General features: G+C 49.6%; 2 protein-coding genes across 2 annotated transcripts in view; one reads left to right on the top strand and one right to left on the bottom strand.

Annotated features, from left to right (window-relative positions):
• Nucleotides 1–22,673, bottom strand: part of LOC112588206 (uncharacterized) — a 262,479-nt gene that overhangs the window by 215,692 nt on the left and 24,114 nt on the right. The window contains exon 2 of the mRNA XM_025297210.1: nucleotides 13,723–13,756. Within this exon, the coding sequence (XP_025152995.1) occupies nucleotides 13,723–13,756 (34 nt within the window). The remainder of the gene's footprint in view (nucleotides 1–13,722; nucleotides 13,757–22,673) is intronic.
• LOC105191296 (uncharacterized) lies at nucleotides 264–4,420 on the top strand. The gene is made up of 3 exons (XM_025297211.1): nucleotides 264–1,162; nucleotides 1,255–1,431; nucleotides 3,941–4,420. Exons 1-3 carry the CDS (start codon nucleotides 878–880, stop codon nucleotides 3,989–3,991), a joined length of 513 nt encoding a protein of 170 aa, XP_025152996.1. The 5' UTR covers nucleotides 264–877; the 3' UTR covers nucleotides 3,992–4,420.

Raw genomic sequence — 22,673 nt, 5'->3', positions numbered from 1 at the left:
CTATTTTTCATCTTAATGAGAGTGCTGTACGAGCAGAAAACGACTCGGACTAACGTGGTGCTACAGTTATTAGCAATATCCAGCGAGCGCGCGATGTTTGCCAACAATCCTTCAAATAAAGGCAATAGCGGCGCTAATGGAACAAATCATAATAAATTGTCGAGAGAATATCTCCGGGCGAATCAAAGGAGTGCGCAGTCGTCATAATAGCGTATGACATTTCTTTCGGAATATTTACCTATAAACACGTTCGCGCCGCGTGTACATCTCCCAGCGTCGCGCGCGGAGCCTGTTACACGACTATTATCTTTCGCCGAAATGTATAATATTGTCCCCGACGCACGCGTGTTCCCGACAGTGCTTTTACGAACCGGTGTGAAAGTGTGCGGGTTGAAGATATCCCTTTTGATCGGTCGAATTTACAAATCTGACATACGTGCATCTTTCGTTCCTCTCTGCCGATTTTAAACAGGTCCGGACAACGTTCGAGACACTGACGGATTGGGGGAAGAAGACGAAAAAGACAAGAGCGTAGAGATTCAAGCGTAACGTCAGCCACTACACTTTAATCGCGACATTAGAAACTGCAAAATATTGATCTCGGTCTCGTACAATTTCACGCGCGCGCACCCTTCTTCCGATCTTATCGTATTATCGTGACAAACAACTTAATTCGTTAATTTAGGAAAGGGTAGAGAGCAGCAAGAGAGAGAGAGAGAGAGAGAGAGAGAGAGAGAGAGAGAGAGAGAGAGAGAGAGAGAGAGAGAGAGAGAGAGAGAGAGAGAGAGAGAGAGCAACAAACAGAGAAACAGAAACAGGAGGAGCAAAGATCGGGAGCAGAATCAGGAAGAGGAGTCCGAGCAGAGAGAGAAGCAGCATGGTGTTCACATTAACATTGCCACTAATCGGCTTGGAGCCGACAAAATTTAGCGCACTGAGCACAAGGTTTCAATGCGAAGTAATCCAGGGCTGGCCGCCGTCGGCTCCCGAACAAATTTCGCCAAGCGCCATTAAAAACTCCAACGACGTCAGTTGCCTCGCGTTGTTCGGATCTACGCGCGACGAGGAGTCATCATCATCGTCCTCGCCCAGCGTCTCGTCTTCGTCGACGAAGAGCGCCTCCGTTGGGAGCGAGAGTCCACGTGAGCAACGGAGCGAGCAGGTAAACAACGCGAGCGCGAGCGGGTCGTGTAAAATTCGCAACGGCCGCGATAAATCGGAGGCGTGGCGTGAAACGAGAGGATTGCCTTGCAGGATATACGGATCATGTATCAAGGGCGGGATATATTAAATCTGGCGGCGAACATCCGCGATCCCGTATGGAGCAGCCGAGATATGTGGCACAGGACGGAGGAGTACGAGTCGCTGACGCCAAGCCGTTCGATCATGCAACGACTGCAGGTGCAAACGCTTACCGAGGACGACACGATGGTAAGCACGACGCGCTACGATGACGTGTAGTAAGAATGATCAACTGCGTAAAACTAACATCACGACCTGGCGACCGCGAAAGCTCGCCGCAAATCGCAGCGGACCCGACCGGGCCCGAATGTCGACTGTTCGACTGAGAAAGTATCATCATTTTCTGCCCTTTCAAAAAACGAATCAAGCATGCTGACGTAATCCCGTCGTAGATGGTGTTACACAGCCTACAACAGCGAATCCCTTAACGCGCACGGATTCGTCTGCCGAGGAGTTTGAACACTTCTCGCGCGCGTGTACCGAGTACACTCGGCGCCCGATGCGGGGAGGGGGGGGGCGACTCTATCGCATGACATTTCATGATTCGAAAACAAAATCCTCCTGATTTCGCAGGACGCTTGTGAAAGGAAACGTTCCTTTCAAAGAGCATTTGAAAGCTCCTTCATTCAAAGCGTTCGTTCTTGCGGGACGAATGTGCGCGTTTCTTCGGGTCTTATCGCCTACGCATCCTCTCATCGCTGACTGATATCTTACACGGAAAGTTATCGCGCGCGTGCGCGGTATTGTCACCGATGGCAAATAGTAAATTGTGACAGTGTATGTAGAAACTGTCAAGTTATTTGTCGCAAAGTTCTCAGTACTGATTGACGGGCGTTGGTGCAATCTTTACTTCGACCTGTGGTGAGCAATGAACGAAAACGCGCGCGCAAATAACGATGGTAGCCTCGCGATTGCCTCTCCCACCCTCTTTCTCTGACAAATTCAATCTGAATCTCGCCTGCTCCGACTACCCTGACTGTGAGAAAAAAATGTCGACTCTTTGCGATTGGTATTTTGTATAATTGTATGATAAAATAATCATAGTCGAAAACTCTACCACTTACCGTCGTGATAAACGGTTCTACAATATTGTTAATGATAACTTGATAATTACGTTAATGATAACGCATATTGTTATTACTATTTCTTTTGTTAGGACAACGATATAATTGACGCCGGAAATCGCAATAACTTGCAATGAGATCGACAATTTTTTCTCTCGGTAAACAATTATTTAGTCACGCAATAAGAAGAAAAATTCAATAGCTCACTCCTCGGTAGAATAACAATTGAATCACACTGATTTTTTATCGAAATCCAAAATTGGAAAGTAAAAGTTAAATACAGGGGATACTAATGTTAGCATATAATGTTAACGTGTAAAGAAAGGGGGAAAAAATGTGTAATAGAAAAAGATATGTCGAAAGCGTCAAATTTAATTCCAAGTGTGATCAATTTCGTTTTATTTATCACCTAACTTGGTTTAACCTAAGCTAAACTAACTCAAAAACAAAAGTACAAGCAAGAAGTAGTACAAAAGCTAGTCATAACAGAATAACAGCAATACAAACCAAAGTATAATTGTCTATTTATCTTGCTTGTACTTCTTGAGTTAAGGTTAGGTTAGGTGATAAATTGAACGAAATTTATGTCATTTGCCAAATGTGTTGGTAATGATCAATTTATCACATTTACCGTAAAATATATAATATTGTCAATTTTCGCATTATCAATCTTTTTCTATTCGCGCAAACACCATAGATATATTAAATATAGATGGATCACCTACTAGCCTGTAGGGATCTCTCCCGCATGCCAACATAACTTTGAATAATTCAGTGGAAGGGATAAATTTTCCTCCCTCGTGCACGCGCATTTGTGCGTTTGTGGTTCGCAACCATTCACGATTGCGCATGCGCAAAGGAGGAAAATCTCCTCCCCTTGCCCCACTTATCTTGGCGCTGGAAAATCGAGACAATGATCTTTCTATATTTGATATAACTACAGCGAACACTCAGATAATCGCTGCAATTAATATGCAACCTAAATCCCACAAAACCCCGATAAAAATACATTTCACAATTATTTTACAACGCTTTTATCGAATTATTAGTAATATCATTATTAATTGAATCGATTGATAATACTAATGGTTGCCAGATATTGCTATTCAGGAAGCAGCCTTGTTGCAACAAATGTTATAATAAATTTGTACAACAAATGTTACAATAAATTTGTAAAAATATAACATTTTACGTACATTTTATATACAATTATATGTTTTTTCTTACGCGATAATCAATTTTTACCCAATACATTCTTCATCAAGATAAGATAAAATATCTTGAAAAGTACTTGTTTTTCGTTTTCGATTTTTATCTTGATTTGTGTTGAGAGAATCATGAAATCAATCGATTTAATTAATTAATTCTCGCTCTCAAAAATCAAGTAGTAGTAGTAAAAAATGTATGTGTCTTTAATTTACACGTTAGTTGCGCAAAAGTTGTCTCCTTATGAATTTTATATAAAATCCCAGAGATTGACCTCGTGCAGTCGTTTTCGCCTATAGACCTTTATTATTTGGCGAAAAGGTTCTTCATTTAGAGAAAAAAGAGATTTAGAGAGAAAAATACACCGATTCATATGGTTTGATATTTATCTTTTTCCAACTCTAATAATCGGAATTTATATTCCACAGGACGCCTGCACGATTTGTAAATTCCGTCAACCCAAGCCTTATCTATACTAACATAAGCCTACCAACGGTATAAATCAACGGACGAGCGAAAGGTCTGTTTGTCCACTCTTATCATTCGTACACGATGATCAACCACGACTGTACGACGATGGTACGACAGTATATACTACATATAATTTCTGCAATGGACTTACGACTCGTATTCAGTTTATCACTGTTGGTCTCACTTCCTAATTCCTAGTTTGGATCGACCACCGTTTAACCGATCGTATAACCAAGCGGCAGCCTCTCGTAACAAATATGAACGAACAGAAGAGAGGTCGAGAACCCGATGAAAGTTGCAACTAAATGCATAAAACTGTGTCGCAAGCGCTGTCGCAATTACGACAGTATTCTTTCGATCATAGTAGATCTATAGAAAGTACAAAAAGTAAAATATTGCTATAAAAAGTAAAAAAAAAAAAATAATAGTTACACGAACCGACATACATATATATATATATATATTTTTTTTTTATTAAAAAGACAAAAGAGAAAATTTACAATGGCCGAATTGTCGCTTGGTCATTAAAACGGCGAATTTTCCATCGGGAATTAGGAAAGAAAAGCGTCGGTAACTTGGATGCCTCATCTGATTAAACCGCAAGAATTGCAAGCTGTTGCAAATTGCTTCGTGCGCAAAATTGCACGCTGCAAAAGAAGCCCCCTAGAATATACATATATGTATATATATATCCTCAGTAATGATTTATTGAAGACACACCATGTGCACTGAGCTTAAACCTTTTCGGGACACTTCTCGTTTGGACGCGGTTCGCGGCGCGGAAGATGTCCAATGAGCGAACTTGAACAGACCTGTAGCCCGATCTGGGAATTTTTTGTCTGAAACAAGTTCTTTCTCATCGTACTATCGACTGCGTCCCGGACCGTGTTCCGACGAAAAGCGCTGAAACCGTTTTGAAGTTCAGCGTGCCACGTAAAATACGTCCATATTGCCATACGTTATTATCGACATCGGTCGATTACCGATTTCGTTTCGTTCTCCGCGACTAGAATAAGTATTAAGCCGATTCACTCAGTTATCGTTGTCAATGACATACGCACAAATATAATTCGTGTTTCGCGCAATACACCACGAACGATCGGCCGCTCCTCGAACGGCCGCAAGTTAGTTAGTCCTTACATTATCGCGGTGAATGTAACCCTCCACTGCTCTCAGAATAATACACAATATTTTCTTCTTCGGCGTCTTTTTTACGTAAGACACACCATATTGACGATTGTTTCTTGGACGTGCCCATGGACGTGGATTCTCCCACCTGAGTACATAGAAAACAATATTTCGCGTACTTATGTATGTCTCTTTAGACGCGTTTCGCCAATTATGTTTTACGCTGCGAAATTTCACGAGAAAAATTGCCATCACTGTATCCTGATATAACGTTTTAACATATAAATATACTGTATCCGGCCGTATTTTATATATTTACCGGGCGGAAAAACGCTTACATTGTCGAGTTATACAACGCGTGTTCACAAGATAATATAACATGTTCGCATGACACTGTTGCGTGTATATGACTACTATATTTAAACAATATTCAATAATAAACGATATTTTATCTCTTTTACCGTCGCGTGTGTATATGTTCCTTACCTCCCGGTATATCGCACTGTGTGCTGGTTGCAAAATATACCAAAATTCCATGTACCGAATTCCGAGCGAAAATAAAAAGGAAGGGTAAATTGACAAGCGAACTGAAAATCCGAAAATTGATTATTCCCGAAACGTAATTCTCCAAAGGACCCACGAAGGCTGCAAAGTCAACGTGTACCAGCTTGTCGCCAATGCGGACTCTATACGCGTGCGATTATGCGTGTATGTGTGTGTGTGTGTGTGTGTGTATTGTCTCTCCTCGATACGTACAATATTGTCCCCGACGAGGAATGCCGCACGCGTGTTCTCGATAGCGACTTTACGTGTATATGTGCAAGCGTGCGAGTCGAAGATCCGTTTTAATTACACAACTAGGGAGACACAAGCGTTGCTTTCACTTTCCTCGGTCGATTTTAAACGGTCCGAACGACATTTGAAGCATCGACGAGAAAGAAAAGCGAGGAAGTTCCAGCGTGTGAAAAGTTAAAAGTGCGAAACGTTTACACGCGGAAATTATTTTAACCCCTTGCCGTGCGATTTAGTTCGCGCGGGCCGCAGTGAAGGACAAAGTCGCTCGCGAACTGGGACAAAGAGACTTTTGTTTATGTTTGGCCCGTAATCCGTGTCACGAGCTTGACTCGTGATTTTCATGTTCGGCCCGTAATCCATACCACGAGTCTGATTCGTGATTATACGGCAAGGGGTTAATTAAAGCGACATTAGAAATTAATAGAAATTATACGCGAAGAAAAATACTAGTTGGATAAATCATCAATTTTCGGATAAAGTATAAGCGACTCGGAGATACCAATTAAAAATATCACAATTCCATTTAAGTCGAACAATTGAAGTTCAATTTAAGTTATACCTATTGAAAATATCACAATTCCATTTAAGTTAAACAGCAATCTTGATGATCTAGGCTACATTCTGATGAATTCAGGCGGAATTTCTGAATCGTTTGTACTTCACCAGAACATTGTTTCACTCAACCAAACATTTTTTCCTTCGTGTGGGAAAAGCTGATCGCGCGGTCGCGTACTTTTGGGACTTCGTTGCATTTTTTGAGACAATCCACGCATATCCATTGCACATGCGTATCCATTAATCCATTTTTGCAATTAACCTATAATAGAATGTTTAATTTATTAGTGTCCTTTTTATTTGCAAATTTGCCTAAATTTCCACGATCAAGCGCCAATCGCGATAAGAGTGGTAAAAGTAAGTAGAGTAAAGGGAAGAGTTGCAATTTTAATGCACGAAGCAGTATCGTGCTCACAATAGCAACAACCTTCCCCGCAATCTTAGTGCCTCGTAAAAAGAAGTCTTAAAGAAAATCCTCTTATCGAGACCGAGAGAGAATATGATCCGGTCGATCAAAAAATAAACTCGAAATCTATGATCGAGTCCGATGAATCCTGATGATATGCCAACAGCTATATCTCAGGTTAATCCTCACCGGACGTTAGTATCAGTTGGACGCTTTTTCAGATTCATTCGAATGGAACATTTTTCCCCTGCAGTCTGATGAATTTCGTCTTTCGACTCGTGGCTCTATCAAACTATAAATTTGTCATTGTTACTTTGATTAAATTTTACAAGCAAAACTTCAGTTAGCGTATCGATTCACTTGCAGTAATTAAATCGACTCTAACATTGAGACACTTCGAAATGAACGTCCGATGAGGACTAAAGCATTTATACATTTCTACCAGCCCGCGTATCACCGATTTACTCGTACAACAGCATCGTATCTACAGCATCTGACTGACGCATAAAAAAGGAAAGAAACAAGAGAACGCTGAACCGATCCTCCACTCCAGCCGGGAGAAGCTCGCAGGCCGCGACGCGGCCAACACCGGCGAGCCTTCCTAACGACGACACTTAAGCCGCACCGAAGATGAACACGTTTGGCGAATTAGCGCGTAAATTCGCGCGAAAGGCATTAGTGCCGTTTCACGAGCCGCCGTCAAGGGGGTTGATCGCTCGCTCGCTCGGACCCTCGCGCTTCTGCATTGTTCCGCCTGGAGCATAACGCCCGCGGCGCGGCGCTGCGGCCGATTCGATCCACAATCCCACCCGAGAGCGACCCACACTGACAGAAGCCCGCCGTCGCTCGCGCGAAACTCGCGCCCGTAGGTACACCGCACGCGCGTGCATTCTCCAACCCCCAACCACCACCGACACGCGACGCGCCGATACGCCCGGAGCGAGGGATTTCCTCAATAGGCGCATCTCTCCGGAGTACGGCGCTCGATACAAAAGAATGAATAAATTATCCCCTCCTCCCGCCGCCGCCGCCGCCGCCGCCGCCGCCGCCGCTGCCACACAAGGACGTCGCCCCGTAGGAGGATCGCAAAAAATACCCTTCTCGCGAAAATACCCTGTTCTTCTCTCCACTCGCTTTTTTCTCCCTCTTCTTGTCTTTGGAATTCCACGATGTGTGTATCAATTGTTTGTCGCAACGATTCGCAAGCTCGAACGCCGACCCTGTACCGAGTCTTCTCTCTTCCTCTCACGCAATGGAACATGAACGACGTTTCTCAGTCGTCCGCTTTTTTCTTTTTATTTATATATATATATATATATATATATATGTGTGTGTGTGTGTGTGTGTGTGTGTGTTTTTTTATTTTTTAAGGGTCCGATGTTCGCTAAATCCACCACTGCGCGTTCGCACCGCTCGCGTGTGTATTCCGCGGGGTGTGCGGAAGCCTTTCGGGGTGCACGCGTGAGTGTACACGCGCGCGTGGACGTGCCGTTCGTACGTGCACGCGCGGATGCGTGGGTGCGTGCAACGCGCGAGAGATGCGCAGGACGACTATTCAGATATTGTTGTTATTGTTGAGGGAACAATCGCCCGTCAATAGGCCGCCTCGGCACAATGTATCTATTCAGGTGCGGTCAGCGGTGCTCAATCGATCAGGATCCACCCCTCGCGAGAGAAAGAGAGAGAGTCTCGAAAAAGCAACGCACGCACGCGCGCGCAGCCGGAGAAAACCGTCGTCGGTTCTGCGACGCGCGAGTTTACGTACGCGGTAGCTTGCGACGTAGCGCCGTCGTTGATCGGCTCCACCTGTGCGTGAAACAGGTGAATGCGTTCACGTTGTCCTACGCGCGTGTCCTCTGACCTGACTGAACGCACCGAGCGAAAAGAATCGCGACCGAGAAGCGCGCTCGCACGTACTATTCGGTGCGATGCTACGAAGAATGCGCGTTTGAGTCGATAATGTTTTTAACTCGGCAGACAAGATGAGAGAGACTGCGTTAATCTTGAGCGCGCCGCGAGTTGATGAATTTATATTACAGAGCGGCGGCAATTTGTGTCATTTACGTAAACCGTTTTTATTTCAGTTTCTTGTGTCCTTGTGATTTTACTCCTCACGAGATATATTCTAAGCAGTTCGATCACAATGATGCAATGACGCTTGCGGACGCAACCGTTTTTTTATATAAAAACTCAATCCTCTTGATTACTAAAATCGAAAAACAGGGCTAATTGCTGATGATCAGTTTGCGCGTCTTTGAGCATTGCGTCGATTTCAAGTGAAGTTCATATCACTCGACTAAACTGCTTAGCCTGTCTATCGACCTTAGCCTATCTGGACGACAGTCGCAGCCCGTCGCAGATCTCTCTGGTCGCGAGATTCGGCAACCTTCTTTCATTAGGAAATTACAGCGACGCAGAATATTCCAAGGACGAACGCGAAGGTTCGGCAAAATCGCGGCAATCTCGGCGCCGTTTAAACGCACGGCTCGACGGCAATCGTCGTTCAAACGTATCGCGCTATCGATTGAAAAGCGAGCCGAACTATGAGCCCCCGGTCGCTAGCGGCCGTTATTATTACTACGCGATGAGGACCTGGTTTGAGCCGACGAGCCGGATCGTCCTGTCGCGGTATGACACGGCGTTAAATGCGCCTCAAAAGAGGTCCGGCCGGCCGGCCGGCCTACCGGAGAAAAAGAGGCCGCGCGTGAGAGCCACTGCCGCGAGCGGCGAGGGTACCGGAGCTCCGCGGCTATAGCGATGATTACGTATGCGGGAATCATTGTCGAGTAACGCGCGATGCACATGCAAAGGCCAAAAATCGTCGAAATCAGTCGAGTTCAACATCAGCATTGTACCTGGGCTTTGTCTCTGCCTCATTGTTGTTGGCCGGTACTCTCTTCTCGCTCGCTCACTCGCGTGCTCGTTCTCTCTCTTTCTCTCCTCCCTCCCTCCTCTCTCTCTCTCTCTCTCTCTCTCTCTCTCTCTCTCTCAATGTACGACCTACACGTACCGCGAGCCGCGACTGCTGTCCCGGGTTGGCCTCCATGACTGGTCCGTCCACGCGACCAGAACCATTCGCTATGTAACGCCGATCCGTGGACAGAGCCGGTTTAACCCTTTCGTCGCGAAAGACGCGCGTACGCGGACCGAGAGGAGCGCAACGATACGTAAGCGCGGGCAGGGATGAAAGCTGGATAGGGCGAGAGAGAGAGAGAGAGAGAGAGAGAGGAAGGGAAGAGCTGCATTCTCCGTGGATTAAAATAATGCAAGACTGCAATCGCAGCAATCTTAAAGTTTATCTTCGCGAATTTCCCCCTCACGTCTCACACGTCAACACGCGAGCACGACAGCCAGTCTTACGAGTTCACCGTTTTATTTCACCGCGAGCGCTAAATAATTCCTACTCCCACCCCGTTCGACGGGAGACAGCGGATCTTCGGATGTCGCGCGCGCAATCCGATCGTGCGCGGCGCCGTAGACGCGGCCGTCGACGGAGGAGGGTCCGCGGATTCCCGTGTCTGCCTTTTTCCACTGTGCATAATACAGGTGCAGGACAGATAGGACAAGATCTCCGCGATGATATTGGGACGAGAGCGAGCGAGAGGGCTAACACCACCGGCGGCGGAGCAAGACGAATCCGCTCCAGAGGAGCGGGCGAGCGGGCGGCGGGAGGGGCAGCATGGGGCACAAGGGGGAGAGTGAGCGAGCGAGCGAGAGAGCGAGAGCGAAAGAGAGAGAGAGAGAGAGAGAGAAACGGTAAAGAGGGGATAGGAGGAGAAGAGGGCATAGAGCAGCTGAATAGGAAGCGACACAATGGACCTGGGTGGCTGTGGAGGCGTGTTATCAAATGGGTTCCTCATTCACATACTGCGGCCTGAGCTACCTGTGTCTGTCTGTACCGGTGTCTGTCTGTTATACTTATTCATACCGCCCATTGTGTCCTCCACTGTTGAGTCGAGTTCAGTTCAGTTGAGAACGCGATGGAACGTGCCACAATGCACGAATATGGGCTGCGCCGCACCTCCCCCGCTGCTCCCGCCACCCCCTGCCCGTCTCCCCCGCCGCTCCTTCTGCACCCGTCCATCCCCCCAGCGCGTGCACCTCTATCGCACTCACTCTCTCTCTCTCTCTCTCTCTCTCTCTCTTGCTCGCTCGCTCTCTTTGCCATTTGCCACCCACGGTCCAACCCGCGTCGGATTCGCCGGGGCCGACTGAAAAGAAAATTGCGTCGGGAAATTGTATCCGCGAGAAAACCCGACCGATAATGCGGAGTTCTTGAAGCGTACACGTACGTCGCGGATCTCTCCGCCTTGGCGGCTGCGACGGCTGCAACGACGGTGGTCGTCGAATCCTACCAACTGTCTCGTTAGACGAACGCTAGTTTCCGCGGGGGGTACGATCGATGCCCCTCCCCCTCCCCCCCCCGGCCCGTCAACCAAGAATCCCGTCCGGAATTCCGGGACGCACGTGATACTCGCCGGCGAATATTCCGACGCGTATTGCCGCAATGCGATACTTTGCGGTGGGCGACAAAGCCAAGTTGAGATTACGCGGAACGATAGTCCCTCTTCCTCCCTCCTGCCCCTGGCCGCAGGGTGCGCGGGACAGGCCACGCCAGACGACGAGGCGAGCGACGTTACCCTCGTTCCGTCGCTAACGGCTAATTTTTTAATAATTTCCATTTTCTTTTTTCTCCAGCTTCCTCGCGGTATTCCGCGTCCCCGTCGTCGTTGTTCGCGTTTCGTCTCCGACTCGCCGGCGCGACGATACCGACGACGAAACGCCACCCCTTCTGCGCGCGCGGGATGAAACGCGATGAAACGCTGGCTGCGTCTCCCCGCGCGAGACGGCAAAGGGGCACGCGAAACGCTTCGGCCCGAAAAACGATAAACGAGGAGGAAATCCGCGGCCGGGGCGGGGGAGGGGGGGAAGAGGCGAGGGCGAAAGGGAAAAAGGGGCTATTCGCGCGGGCGTTTCTTGCCGAGGCCGCGCGCGCGATGCGGCAAGAGAAAAGAGAGGAACGTAATACGTAACGTATAAACGGCCATAGGGCCCTGGATGAGCCGCGCGCGGACGCAACGGCATACAAAACTCGCTCAATACGTCATTCAGCCGAAGAATACGCCTCGTTCTCGCCATTTTGCTCCCAGAATGAGAGTTTCAAAGGGAATTAAGGATTCAAAGGCATCTTTTGCGCGGCGTGCATAAAACGTCCAGCCACCGCGGCTCCGCGTCTCTCTGTCCCCCCTCTCTCTTTCTCTCGTCTCTCTCCCTCTCTCTCTCTCTCTCTCTCTCTCTCTCTCTCTCTCTCTCTCTCTCCTTCTTCTCTCTCTCTCTCTCTCTCTCTCTCTGTGTGTGTGTGTTTCTCTTCCTCCCTCGCTCTGTCTCGCTCTTTCTCAGGAGCGCCGACGCTCCTTATCTACTTCCGTCTTTCCCTTTTCTCCTTCTATAACTCCTCGTATGCGTCGCATTCGTTTCTACAACGTTCTCAAGAGGAGCGTGAATCGGCGAAGAGCAAGCTCGCGGTCGCCCGTCGCCGGCACGACACCCGCACAGAAGGACGCTAAACTCGTCGAACGGAGTATCTGCACTGTGCATACCCGAGTCGCATTTAACGATAAACGCGCGCCCGTCACGAGACACTCGTCTCGCGCTGGCAAGGAATGCGCTGTTCGCGCGCGCGAGGCGAACGAAACTCCCGAGTCCACAAAGACGCTCGCGATTCTACCTCGCGAGGATGGCCGGAGAATCTTGTCAACATGCACCGAGCGACCGCGGTCGCCGATAAATCAGACGGAGGACGTACCAATAAGATCTCCTAAACGTCCACGTCGTCGTTCGAACAGCCAGCCAATTTCCGAGCGACCCTAAATCCTCGCGCACCGCCGACAAGAGAGAGGGAGAGAGAAGGAAAGAGAGAGAGAGAGAGAGAGAGAGAGAGAGAGAGAGAGAGAGAGAGAGAGAGAAACCGGGAAAAGGAACACGGCAGGCTCGCCCTTCATATTTGACGTAGTCCTGGCAAAAAATGGTCAGCGCGCACCCTCATAATCCCTCCCCCCGCGACGATGACCTTTTCTATCTTCCGGCGTCCGTGCGGAACAAATTCGGTACGGCGATAACTGTTTGCGCTGTGAGATAACAAAGAGGGGGTTGCCCGCGGCCGGGACTGGTCGTGCCTCGTCGTCTGTCTAGGATTGCCCGATTAACATAAAAATGCGGCGGCTCGTAAAAGGCCAGCGTATACGTACATATATTACGAGCGTTATGTATCGCCGGGAGGGCGCGCGGCAAGGGGATAGGACGGGTGGGTAGAGAAGGGGAGGTTATAGTTTCCGATTATTATTCATGGTGTGGCCGTGGTAGCAGCATCCGGCACTCGCATCGACGTGTGTGTGTGTGTGTGTGTGTGTGTGTATGTCGAGTCAATATAATGCCAACACAAGCGACAATGTATGGACGCGATGCGGACACAGAGACGCATAATACTGCATGGGGCAGGGTGGTGGTGGTGGTGACGGGACATTGCCGGCCGTACGTTTTCATTTTCATTTTCTCGCGCGCTGACCGACCGATTCGGCATACTTTCGTCTCCCGCGATACACTTTTCTCGCGCGAGGATTTTCCCCAGAAATTTGCGCGCCCGTAGGTTCTCCCGTATTGCCGGGGTGTGCGCCTATGTTCTATAAAGAAACCTCTCCCTCTCCTCCTCCCCCCCCTTCGCCCGATGACGCTCGCTTTTCAGCTTTAACGAGACGTAACGGGCGCCCGTGCGCGCACACGCGAGAAAAAGAAGACTTAAATGTTTACTCATCCACGGAGCGCTCAGAATTAAAAGGATGAGAGAGTGCCACTTACCGAGCTGCGCCGCGCGCTGCAAAAGCCGAGGGACCTGAAACAGAAAACCGAAGAACGCCTTGTAGTGATAAGCGCAACGAACGCTCGGCAGAAGATGCATACATTGTGACTGTCGTGAATTGTAAACTGTCGTAAATAAATTTGCGAACAAACATTTTTATGTTTAGGATCACTGTGTAGCTATCAGCTATTAGCCGATTTCTTACAAGGAAAAAGATTGATCTGAAAAATTTTTTTTTAATTTCTTCGATAAAATAACTCCACACATAATGAAGGATGCGACTGTCGCGAATTGGGACGCTCACTTTATCTCGAAATTCAGAAAACGATCGATTTTCAACTCTTGCGTGATATCCGCTGAAATCTCCCTGCGTTTCATATTTATATAGGATCGGCTTCGGAAACACGAGGAAGAAAATCGAATCGTTCGTCGCACGCCTTCTCTATCGCGATATCAGTATTCTCTTTTTCTCTCTCCCCATCTCTCTCTCTCTCTCTCTCTCTCTCTCTCTCTCTCTCTCTCTAATTTCGCAGATCGCGAACACGCACATACACACCCGCGTTAAATTTTCTTTTTATATTCGTCTCTCTTCCCGGCGCGCGCGGGAGAGAGAAGGAAAGAGCACGCGACACGGTCGCGCATACACACCCCCAGTTTGAGCATTGCTGAGGCCTTATCGGCAGTTATCGGGCCGTGATGTCACACAATGGGGCAGACAATGCTCGGGACAATACACCCCCTGCCTGCTTCTAGACTCTATCCGGCCCTCACAGGGGGCACACCCCCGCCCGTCCGCCCGCCCATCCGGCCACCCACCGTCGTCGACTTCTCTCTCCTCTCTTGGAGAATCAGCACATCCCCGCCAACTTAATAAACATAATAGCTGACTATGCCGCCCCGCGGTCACAATGAGAGCTCCGCGCAAAGAGATACCGAAGATACGAGGCACCGGCATTGTGCGCCCTGCTCTTTCCCGGCTTCCCCGCCGAACGGATTACGCCGACAGACGTGCCGTCGCGGATTTGCCATTCACGAAAAACCTCTCGAAGGGGGAACAGAGAGATGGAGGGAGGCAAGGTGGAAGACAGGCAGAAGGGGAGGGGGAGGGAGAGCTCTGTCGCTCGGAAGACGTAGAGATTCACCTGAACTCGCAATCAGCCGATACGGAGAGTCAATCAATCAAGAGTAATTGCGAGCGCTCGCAATTATTCTCCAATAAATAGTAATAGTAATACATATATTTAGTAATAACAGTAATAATAAATAATCTCTGATAAATGAGGTCCACTAGAGGAGAGTCGTCGTGGAACCGTCAGAAGCTGCCGGTTATTTTATAGTCAATCTGGGGAAACGATTGTCTCCAATCTCTCGATCCCGGTAGGGATATGCGATAATTAATTTCGAAGTGCCTAATGGAGACAAGAGAGACGATCGGGGGAAGGGGAGAGAGACAGAGAGAAAGAGAAAGGGAGAGAGAAATTAAGTTTCGATTCACGCGATGGATTCCTCCGGCATGAGAGCGCAATCTCTCTCTCTCCCTCTCCCCTCCTTTCTCTCTCTCTCCCTCTCTCCCTCTCTCTCTCTCTCTCTCTCTCTCTCGCCCGGGCCTGACTTCAGAGGGTGGATTGCCGCACGCATCATCGAATCGACTCCACGCCCTTGTGTATATACTCCCACTCTACTCGACCTACCGCGGGCTCGAGCCACCCTTTGCGGCCGAACAATATGCTTCGCCCTCCCCGCCGCCGTGTAATTACTCTAAACCACGTGCCGCCGCAGCGAGGCAAAGAGTGAGAGAGAGAGAGAGAGAGAGAGAGAGAGAAAGAGAGAGAGTGAGAGGGAGAGAGGGAAAGGGAGGGAGGGGTAGAGCGAGAGCACAAGCTGATGCACGAGCCATTGAAAAACGCAGTCGAGCGCCCATTATTTCGAGAACTTTTCACTTTAAGCGCATCCGCGCGCACGACGAGGCGTGTTGCGATCGTGTCCGAAATGAGTCGTGGTCGAAAGTCTCTCCAGCAGCAGCCCACCGCCCGGCCGCAAATACGCCCTCGCGTCGTCACCCTCTCCGCGTTAAAACGCGACGCGTTTTTATCAATCGCTGAATTACAGTGATTATAAATATGTAGCGCGGCCGGGAATTTAATCTTCGTCCACTTAATTGCACAATTTCCAAACCCACCGGTGCCGGTGACACCGTTCTTTGAACTCCACTGCCAGTTTTCGTACGAATTTCGTTAGATACTGAGGGTAATACACGGGAATTCGAACATAAGAAATAATTAATAAATAATTAACAGATCCCTATACGTCCCCTAACATGTCATCAAATTCACGCGGGAGTCCCGACTATTGGATATTATTGGTTACTTTGTCTCACTTATTAACTTAATTAATCAGCCGCGAAATGCCCACGATGAAGCAATCGGAGACCGTGAAATTCGCGAAACTCACCGTCGCATCGTCGGCGCCGATTGATCAAATTTTATTTCGTCAATACGTTCAATAGTAGTTTGCAAAATGACAAGAATTTCGCTATTCAATTTAAAGAGTTCTCCATCCGTACGCGAGCGGTCGGACACTTAAATCCACATCAACCAGTCTGTAATTAACACGTTGCCGTTTGATTATCCGTTGATTATCTCAACGCTCCATTCTCGTTTGAATCACCGAAAGACGAGCGCGGTAAATAGATGCACATATTCGCTGGTTCAATTCATTGCCTCTCTACGTCGTAGAGATGTGCGTACTATTCGAATTCGAATCCGAATCCCTATGATTCGAATCCGAATAATACGAATAGGAATCAAATACATTATCGTTTGCGTGCATCAGCTACAAAACAGGCCATCTGTGTATGCTTGAGCGCTTAACTTGTAATTAACTTAACTTATAATTATTAACTTAATTATAAATTACTTTAAATATTTAAATATATATTTTACTTTAAGATGATATTACAATATCAATATTCCCTTTCATATTAAAATCTTCCATCATTATTTGCGTGTTTAATAGTCATGTTAAATTTTTTAATGATTCGATTTGTTTCATTCAACATTTGTTTCATTCGATTCGATTTAAATTCGAGTAAAATTTCATAGATTCGATTCGATTCGATTCGAATTCGAATTTAAAAAATGAGATTCGATTCGATTCGATTAGACATAAAAATTCTTGATTCGCGCATCTCTGTTATGTCGGCCATATATTTAATTCGTCATACGCGGTCGGTTACGTTTCACGCATAAACTAATGAGACACGGCGATGCTGCAGCGCCGCTCACTGACGATCAGCGACACGACGCGCGATCAACGTGTTCATAATATTTCTATGAGAATGATATAGCGATATCTATATGTCGTCGAAGCACGCGACGTCGCGCGGGAAGGGGCGCATAATTTACGGCGTTTGATATCGGCAGGCAGATTTTCTCACGTGCCATCTTGCGCTCGCGCGATCTCCACCGGCGCCGCGGCGGGCACTGATCGTATCTTCGAAACGGCATCGGAGAAACGTTAATTAAGCGAACAGATGCGCCGAGGAAATAGTAAATCATACGACCCCGCGCAAATAGAGACCGTTCGCAGCGTCGAGCGTCGTATCGTCGCCGGGTTATCGGGATAATGATAAATCGCTCGTTCAAACGGACCCTTTCCACACACACGGGCCGCATTATAACTCTCTCTCTCTCTCTCTCTCTCTCTCTCTCTCTCTCTCTCTCTCTCTCTCTCTCTCTCTCTCTCTCTCTCTCCTTCGCTAAAAGGGTCGCGAGAATACACCCTTGTGTTGTCGGGGCAGCATAAAGCGTGCTCAAACACGACGCCGTCCAAAGAGCTAAAAATTCTTATCGAATTGGATGCGGGTTGGGAGGGGTGTGGAGGACGAGGGGAGCGGGAGCGGCAGCTGACTGTTTCCCAATTAGAAAGAAAGACAAAAGAAAGGACGAGTCCAACTTTTGCAATTAATACGTTCGCCGGGAGCGACGCTTTTATCGCCGCGCGAAATAAAATCCGACTCGCCGAAGACACCGAGAATCGCTTCCCGAGAAGCTTCTCTCTCTCTTCGCGTCCGCAACTCTCTCGAGGAATTTAAATTTCACCGCGCGCGTCCTCTCTCTCTCTCTCTCTCTCTCTCTCTCTCTCCTTCGTTTTGTCCTCGCGTTCACCGACGATCGCGCTCTCTCGCGCGATTTAACCGCACGGCAGGCGCTTCTTCCGAACCGCCTCACCGCGGGCCCGCGTCACCGAGCTGCATCGGCCGGCGGATTTTGAGCCCGAAATCGCGGGGATTCACGTCGACGGTCGCATTAACGAGTAATTAACCATACCGGTCGATTCGATAGATAATCCGGAAGACGGCAGTAAAACAAGGTAACCTCGTGGGATTGGCGCCAGCGGCGGCGGCGGTTGCGACGACGACGACGACGGTGGTGGTTAACGGTGGTGGTAGCGCGGTTGTGTAGCGGCGGTGGCGGCGACGACAACGACGACGACGACGACGACGACGACGACGACGACGACGACGACGACGGCGACGGCGACGACGACGGCGACGGCGACGACGACGACGACGGCGACGGCGACGACGACGACGACGACGACGACGACGACGACGACGACGACGGCGACGGCGACGACGACGACGACGGCGACGACGACGGCGACGACGACGACGACGACGACGACGACGACGACGGCGACGACGACGACGACGACGACGACGACGACGACGACGACGACGACGACGACGACGACGACGGCGACGGCGACGTCGACGACGACGACGACGGCGACGTCGATGACGACGACGACGACGACGACGACGACGACGACGACGACGACGACGACGACGACGACGACGACGACGACGACGACGACGTCGACGACGACGACGACGGCGACGTCGACGACGATGACGACGGCGACGTCGACGACGACGACGACGACGACGACGGCGGTGGTGGTGGTGGTGGTGGGTATAGTGGTGGTGGCGTCGGAACCGCCCCGGCTTTGCAAGCCCGGCGAATGGAGTGACAATGCTGCCACGAGATTCACAGTTCTCTCTACCACCCCTTTGTCTTTCCCCTCTTTACTCTCGGTCTCTCGCACGCGCTCTCGCCCCCTTTCATACCATTTGCAACTTTCCGGCCTCCCTCGCGTCCTACCACCCTCTCCCCTCCGCCCGCCCGCCGCCCCGCGGCCCCTAGCGGCGGCCCTCTTTCTATCTTGCCATCCGCGCGCACGCGAGCCTCTTTATCTCGTCTGTGCGCCGTTGCATTCCCAGCGGGTGCATACCTTGAGGCAAATCCTCTCGCGAAGCGATTATCATCGTCAAACGCGCGGATCGAAAACGCGACGCGCTCGCGAGGGGACGCAGCGAGGCCGAGGGGAGGGAAATAATTTACACTCGGTGGTCCATGGATAAGTCGTTCGCAGTTAAACGCGACGGAGAAGCGATCGAAATCTCACCGCGCGATCTCTCGGCCGGGGTCTCTCTTTTTCCGGCGGAATTTCAATTTGGGGGAGGGCCTGGGTTATATATAACGCGGGATATGTTCGGTCCCTCTCTCGTAATGAGTCCTCCTCCCCCTCCCGCGGTCCCTCATCGGCGAGAGGGTGAGAAACACGTATGTACACGTGCGCTGCGAAAACGGGACAGTAGGTGGGAAAAGCTCGCGTGCCGCTCGAGTGCGGAGACACGCGATCGAGTGCGACCGAAGAGAAGAGGATGGAAAAAGGGGGTGGGCGGGCGGGCGGGAAGGAGGATGACACGCGGGAGACCGGAGCATATCGAAAGAATCCAACGCTCTTCTATTTCACAAGGACGACGTCCGATGCCCTCCTCCTCCTCGCGTCCCCCTCGCCGCCTCCCCCCTCCCCTCCTCCTGCCACCGCCACCGCATCTTTCCGCTCTCGTCGTCCTCGGCGGCGTTTCCCGCCGCGGTATCCTCACCCTTCGCACCCTATCTCTCTTTCTCGCTCTCTCCTTCCCTCTCCCTCTCCCTCTCTCCTCGTATCAGATCGAGTCCCTCTATTTCGCGTCCTCTATTATTTCTTTTATCAATCTGCGCGCTTTCAGGACGCTTTGAGGCCCGCTGAAAGCTGCGCGATAAATCATGAAATGTAAGAACCCATACGTACGTGCCGGTCGCGCACACATGAAGACGCGGACTACACACACACACACACACACACACGCGCGCGCGCGCACGCACGTAGGTCGCGTGTACAACTGTGTGCGCGCGCGCGCGCGCGTGTGTGTATGTGTGTGTATACATGTGCGCATGTGGGTGCAGCAGCAGATATACACGACGAGCGAACGAACGGAACGAACGGAACGAACGAACGAACGAACGAACGAACGAACGAACGAACGAACGAACGAACGAACGAACTGCGTTTTCGTGTAAACTGCTCCTTCGTGTACACCGCGTACGTACGTGTACACGCGTGTACGAGCGACTCTCACGCGCTCTCACCACCCTCCGCCGCGTCTGTGTATAGAGATGCGCGCGAGTAATACGTATGTGTATGTGTACGTATATAACCGGCGGTTCAATAGGCGGCATTGCCAGGGCGAACGCTATCCATACAGCCCGCCAGATGAGGTCTTCTAGCTTCCGTCGAGTCCGCGTGAAAGGATGCCCCAATAATATTCCATTCACCGAATCACCCCCCGCCTCCTCCACCGGCAACCCATCGTCCGCCCGCGCCCTTTCCCTCCCGCTCGCCGATATATATACTCGTCCGTAGTCCAGCAGCCCGACCCGTGCCCAACGTCACCCGCCATTGATTTTTCATTCCTGGGCTTTTCAATAGTTTGTTACGAGCTTTCCTACGATGACGCGCCCCATCCCCGTAATAACCTCCCTCGTTTTCTCCTCCGGCTTTCCTTCGACGCAAGAAAAACCCGTCGCCGCCGGCGATGGGACATGTCCGCTTTATTAAAGGATGCGTCGATAGCTCGGCTGCGCTCTGCCACAGTCCCAGGGGAGAGACTCTCTCCTCTCTGCTCTCTTCTCTCTCTCCCTCCCTCCCTCTCTCTCTCTCTCTCTCTCTCTCTCCTCTGCCCTCCGTGAGAAAATATTTTAAACAGCACCTCGTCCTCGTCACCGCGAAAATTCGCGGTGACGAGGACGATCGATCGATTCATCGGTCACCGACAATGGTCCGGGTGATTTTCTTCTCTCTCTTTTTTTTTTTTCGAAATCGGCGGGGTCATTCCGGTTAGTTATAGCAATGTCAAAGCGGGAGCAATCGGAGTTGACGCTCGGTGGCCGAGCGATCGACAACGAGCGACAACACGACAGCGCGGACCAGACGCGGACGGCGGCGCCAGCTAGAAAAGCCGTCGGCACGAATTTTGCCGCGTAGCGGAGCGAAAATAACCTATAACTTTAATCAGGGATGAATAAAGGCAACCCTTTTCGGTACGGCGCTGCGTCAAGGCGAAGAATGGAGATGAGGATGTAGCCGAGTATCGGCATTGTTTCCAAACAAAGCACGCTTTTCATACCACCCTCTCCTCTCTCTCTCTCTCTCTCTCTCTCTCTCTGTCTCTCTCTTTCTCTCTCTCTCTCTCTCTCTTTCCTACCACCAACCACCCACCCACCCTCCCCCCGTGCCCGCGCCACACGGCCCCCGCGCGCTCCGCTCGGTGGTGGTACCCACCCATGGATTCCGCCCGCACACTCTCCACGGCGGTTCAGTCATTTGACACGCAAAGAAGTCTGGCAAGTTGGCATTGTGGCGGTCGCCACGCCATCCTCGGCCCATTGTTACCGCGCCACTACCAAAACCGCGAGAGACCGCCAGCCCGACTCCCCCTCGCGGCTCGCCGGCTAAAAGTCAAACCTCTTTCACCACCCTCGTCAAATCGCGAATAATGACGAGTCGATCGCCCGCGCGCCGTTCTTCTTTGAAGATCTGAGTCATTCACGGACGGACGTTGCGTCGGGAATCGATGCGGACGCCTCGGTGGATTCCGAGGCGCCGTCGCGCGCGCGCGCGCGTGTTATCAATCTCGATCGTTCGGAAAAAACAAGAACCTGCGCGGGGTCTCTTTCGCGTTTCTTCGAGGAAAATCGATTTGGGATTCATCGGTGTAGATATTAGGTGCTCGCGAAAGTTCGTCGACTCGTCGCTGACTTTGTCGGCCCGCAAAGACAAGCCATTTTGCAAATGCGAGTTTACGTAATTTATTATTAAAGACGATGGATAACGCGATGATACTTTTGACTGAAAGTGACACGAATATGCAAAGCGAGATAAGGACTGTTACAGCCTTAATATTTTCGAAGTATGAGAATACAGAAAAATGCACATTGCATTCGAGTGTAATATTGCTAGTTTCAAATATTTCATAAGCCAATATATCCGCAAATGTGTCAAAGTTCATTATAAATATCATTTGACACTTTAATCAAGAGTGTTAAATGGAGGCAAAAATTCGGTTTGTTTTCTACATAGCGTATAAATTTCGTAACATTACTGGGAAGAAAATACATTTGTTTTTGGATGGTGAGCTTTCTCCAAAATTTGCGATGAGTACATCTTCAAAATATTACTTTGCTGAAAATGATCATTGCTCAAAAGAGGAAGGAAAATAAACGGAATAGTCGCTTTTATCGGCTTACCGATGATGATATTTTTCTCCATACTCTGAGAGAAAAACTAGAAGAAATTACACGAAAAACTGCGAAAAGCGGTCGTCTTGCAACGATAACACTTTTTCCTAGATAAGGGTGATAACAGTTATCGCTCCATTCTGCGCGTTAGTGTTAAACGGGACAAAGATAAGTATCAAACAGAACGCGTGCGAAAGTAGAGGAGAGAACTCGGCTGAAAAGTCCAACACAAGACCTCTCGTGTCACGAGCCTCATAACGTCGAGCAAGAACAGCGGAAACGCTAATCCACAACGACGAAATCTGACAGACGCGACGCGACTT

The sequence above is a fragment of the Harpegnathos saltator genome, unplaced genomic scaffold, assembly GCF_003227715.2.
Source record: "Harpegnathos saltator strain DR-91 unplaced genomic scaffold, Hsal_v8.6 scaffold173, whole genome shotgun sequence".
Taxonomy (NCBI): Eukaryota; Metazoa; Arthropoda; class Insecta; order Hymenoptera; family Formicidae; genus Harpegnathos; species Harpegnathos saltator.
This window is presented reverse-complemented; position numbering and strand designations above follow the sequence as displayed.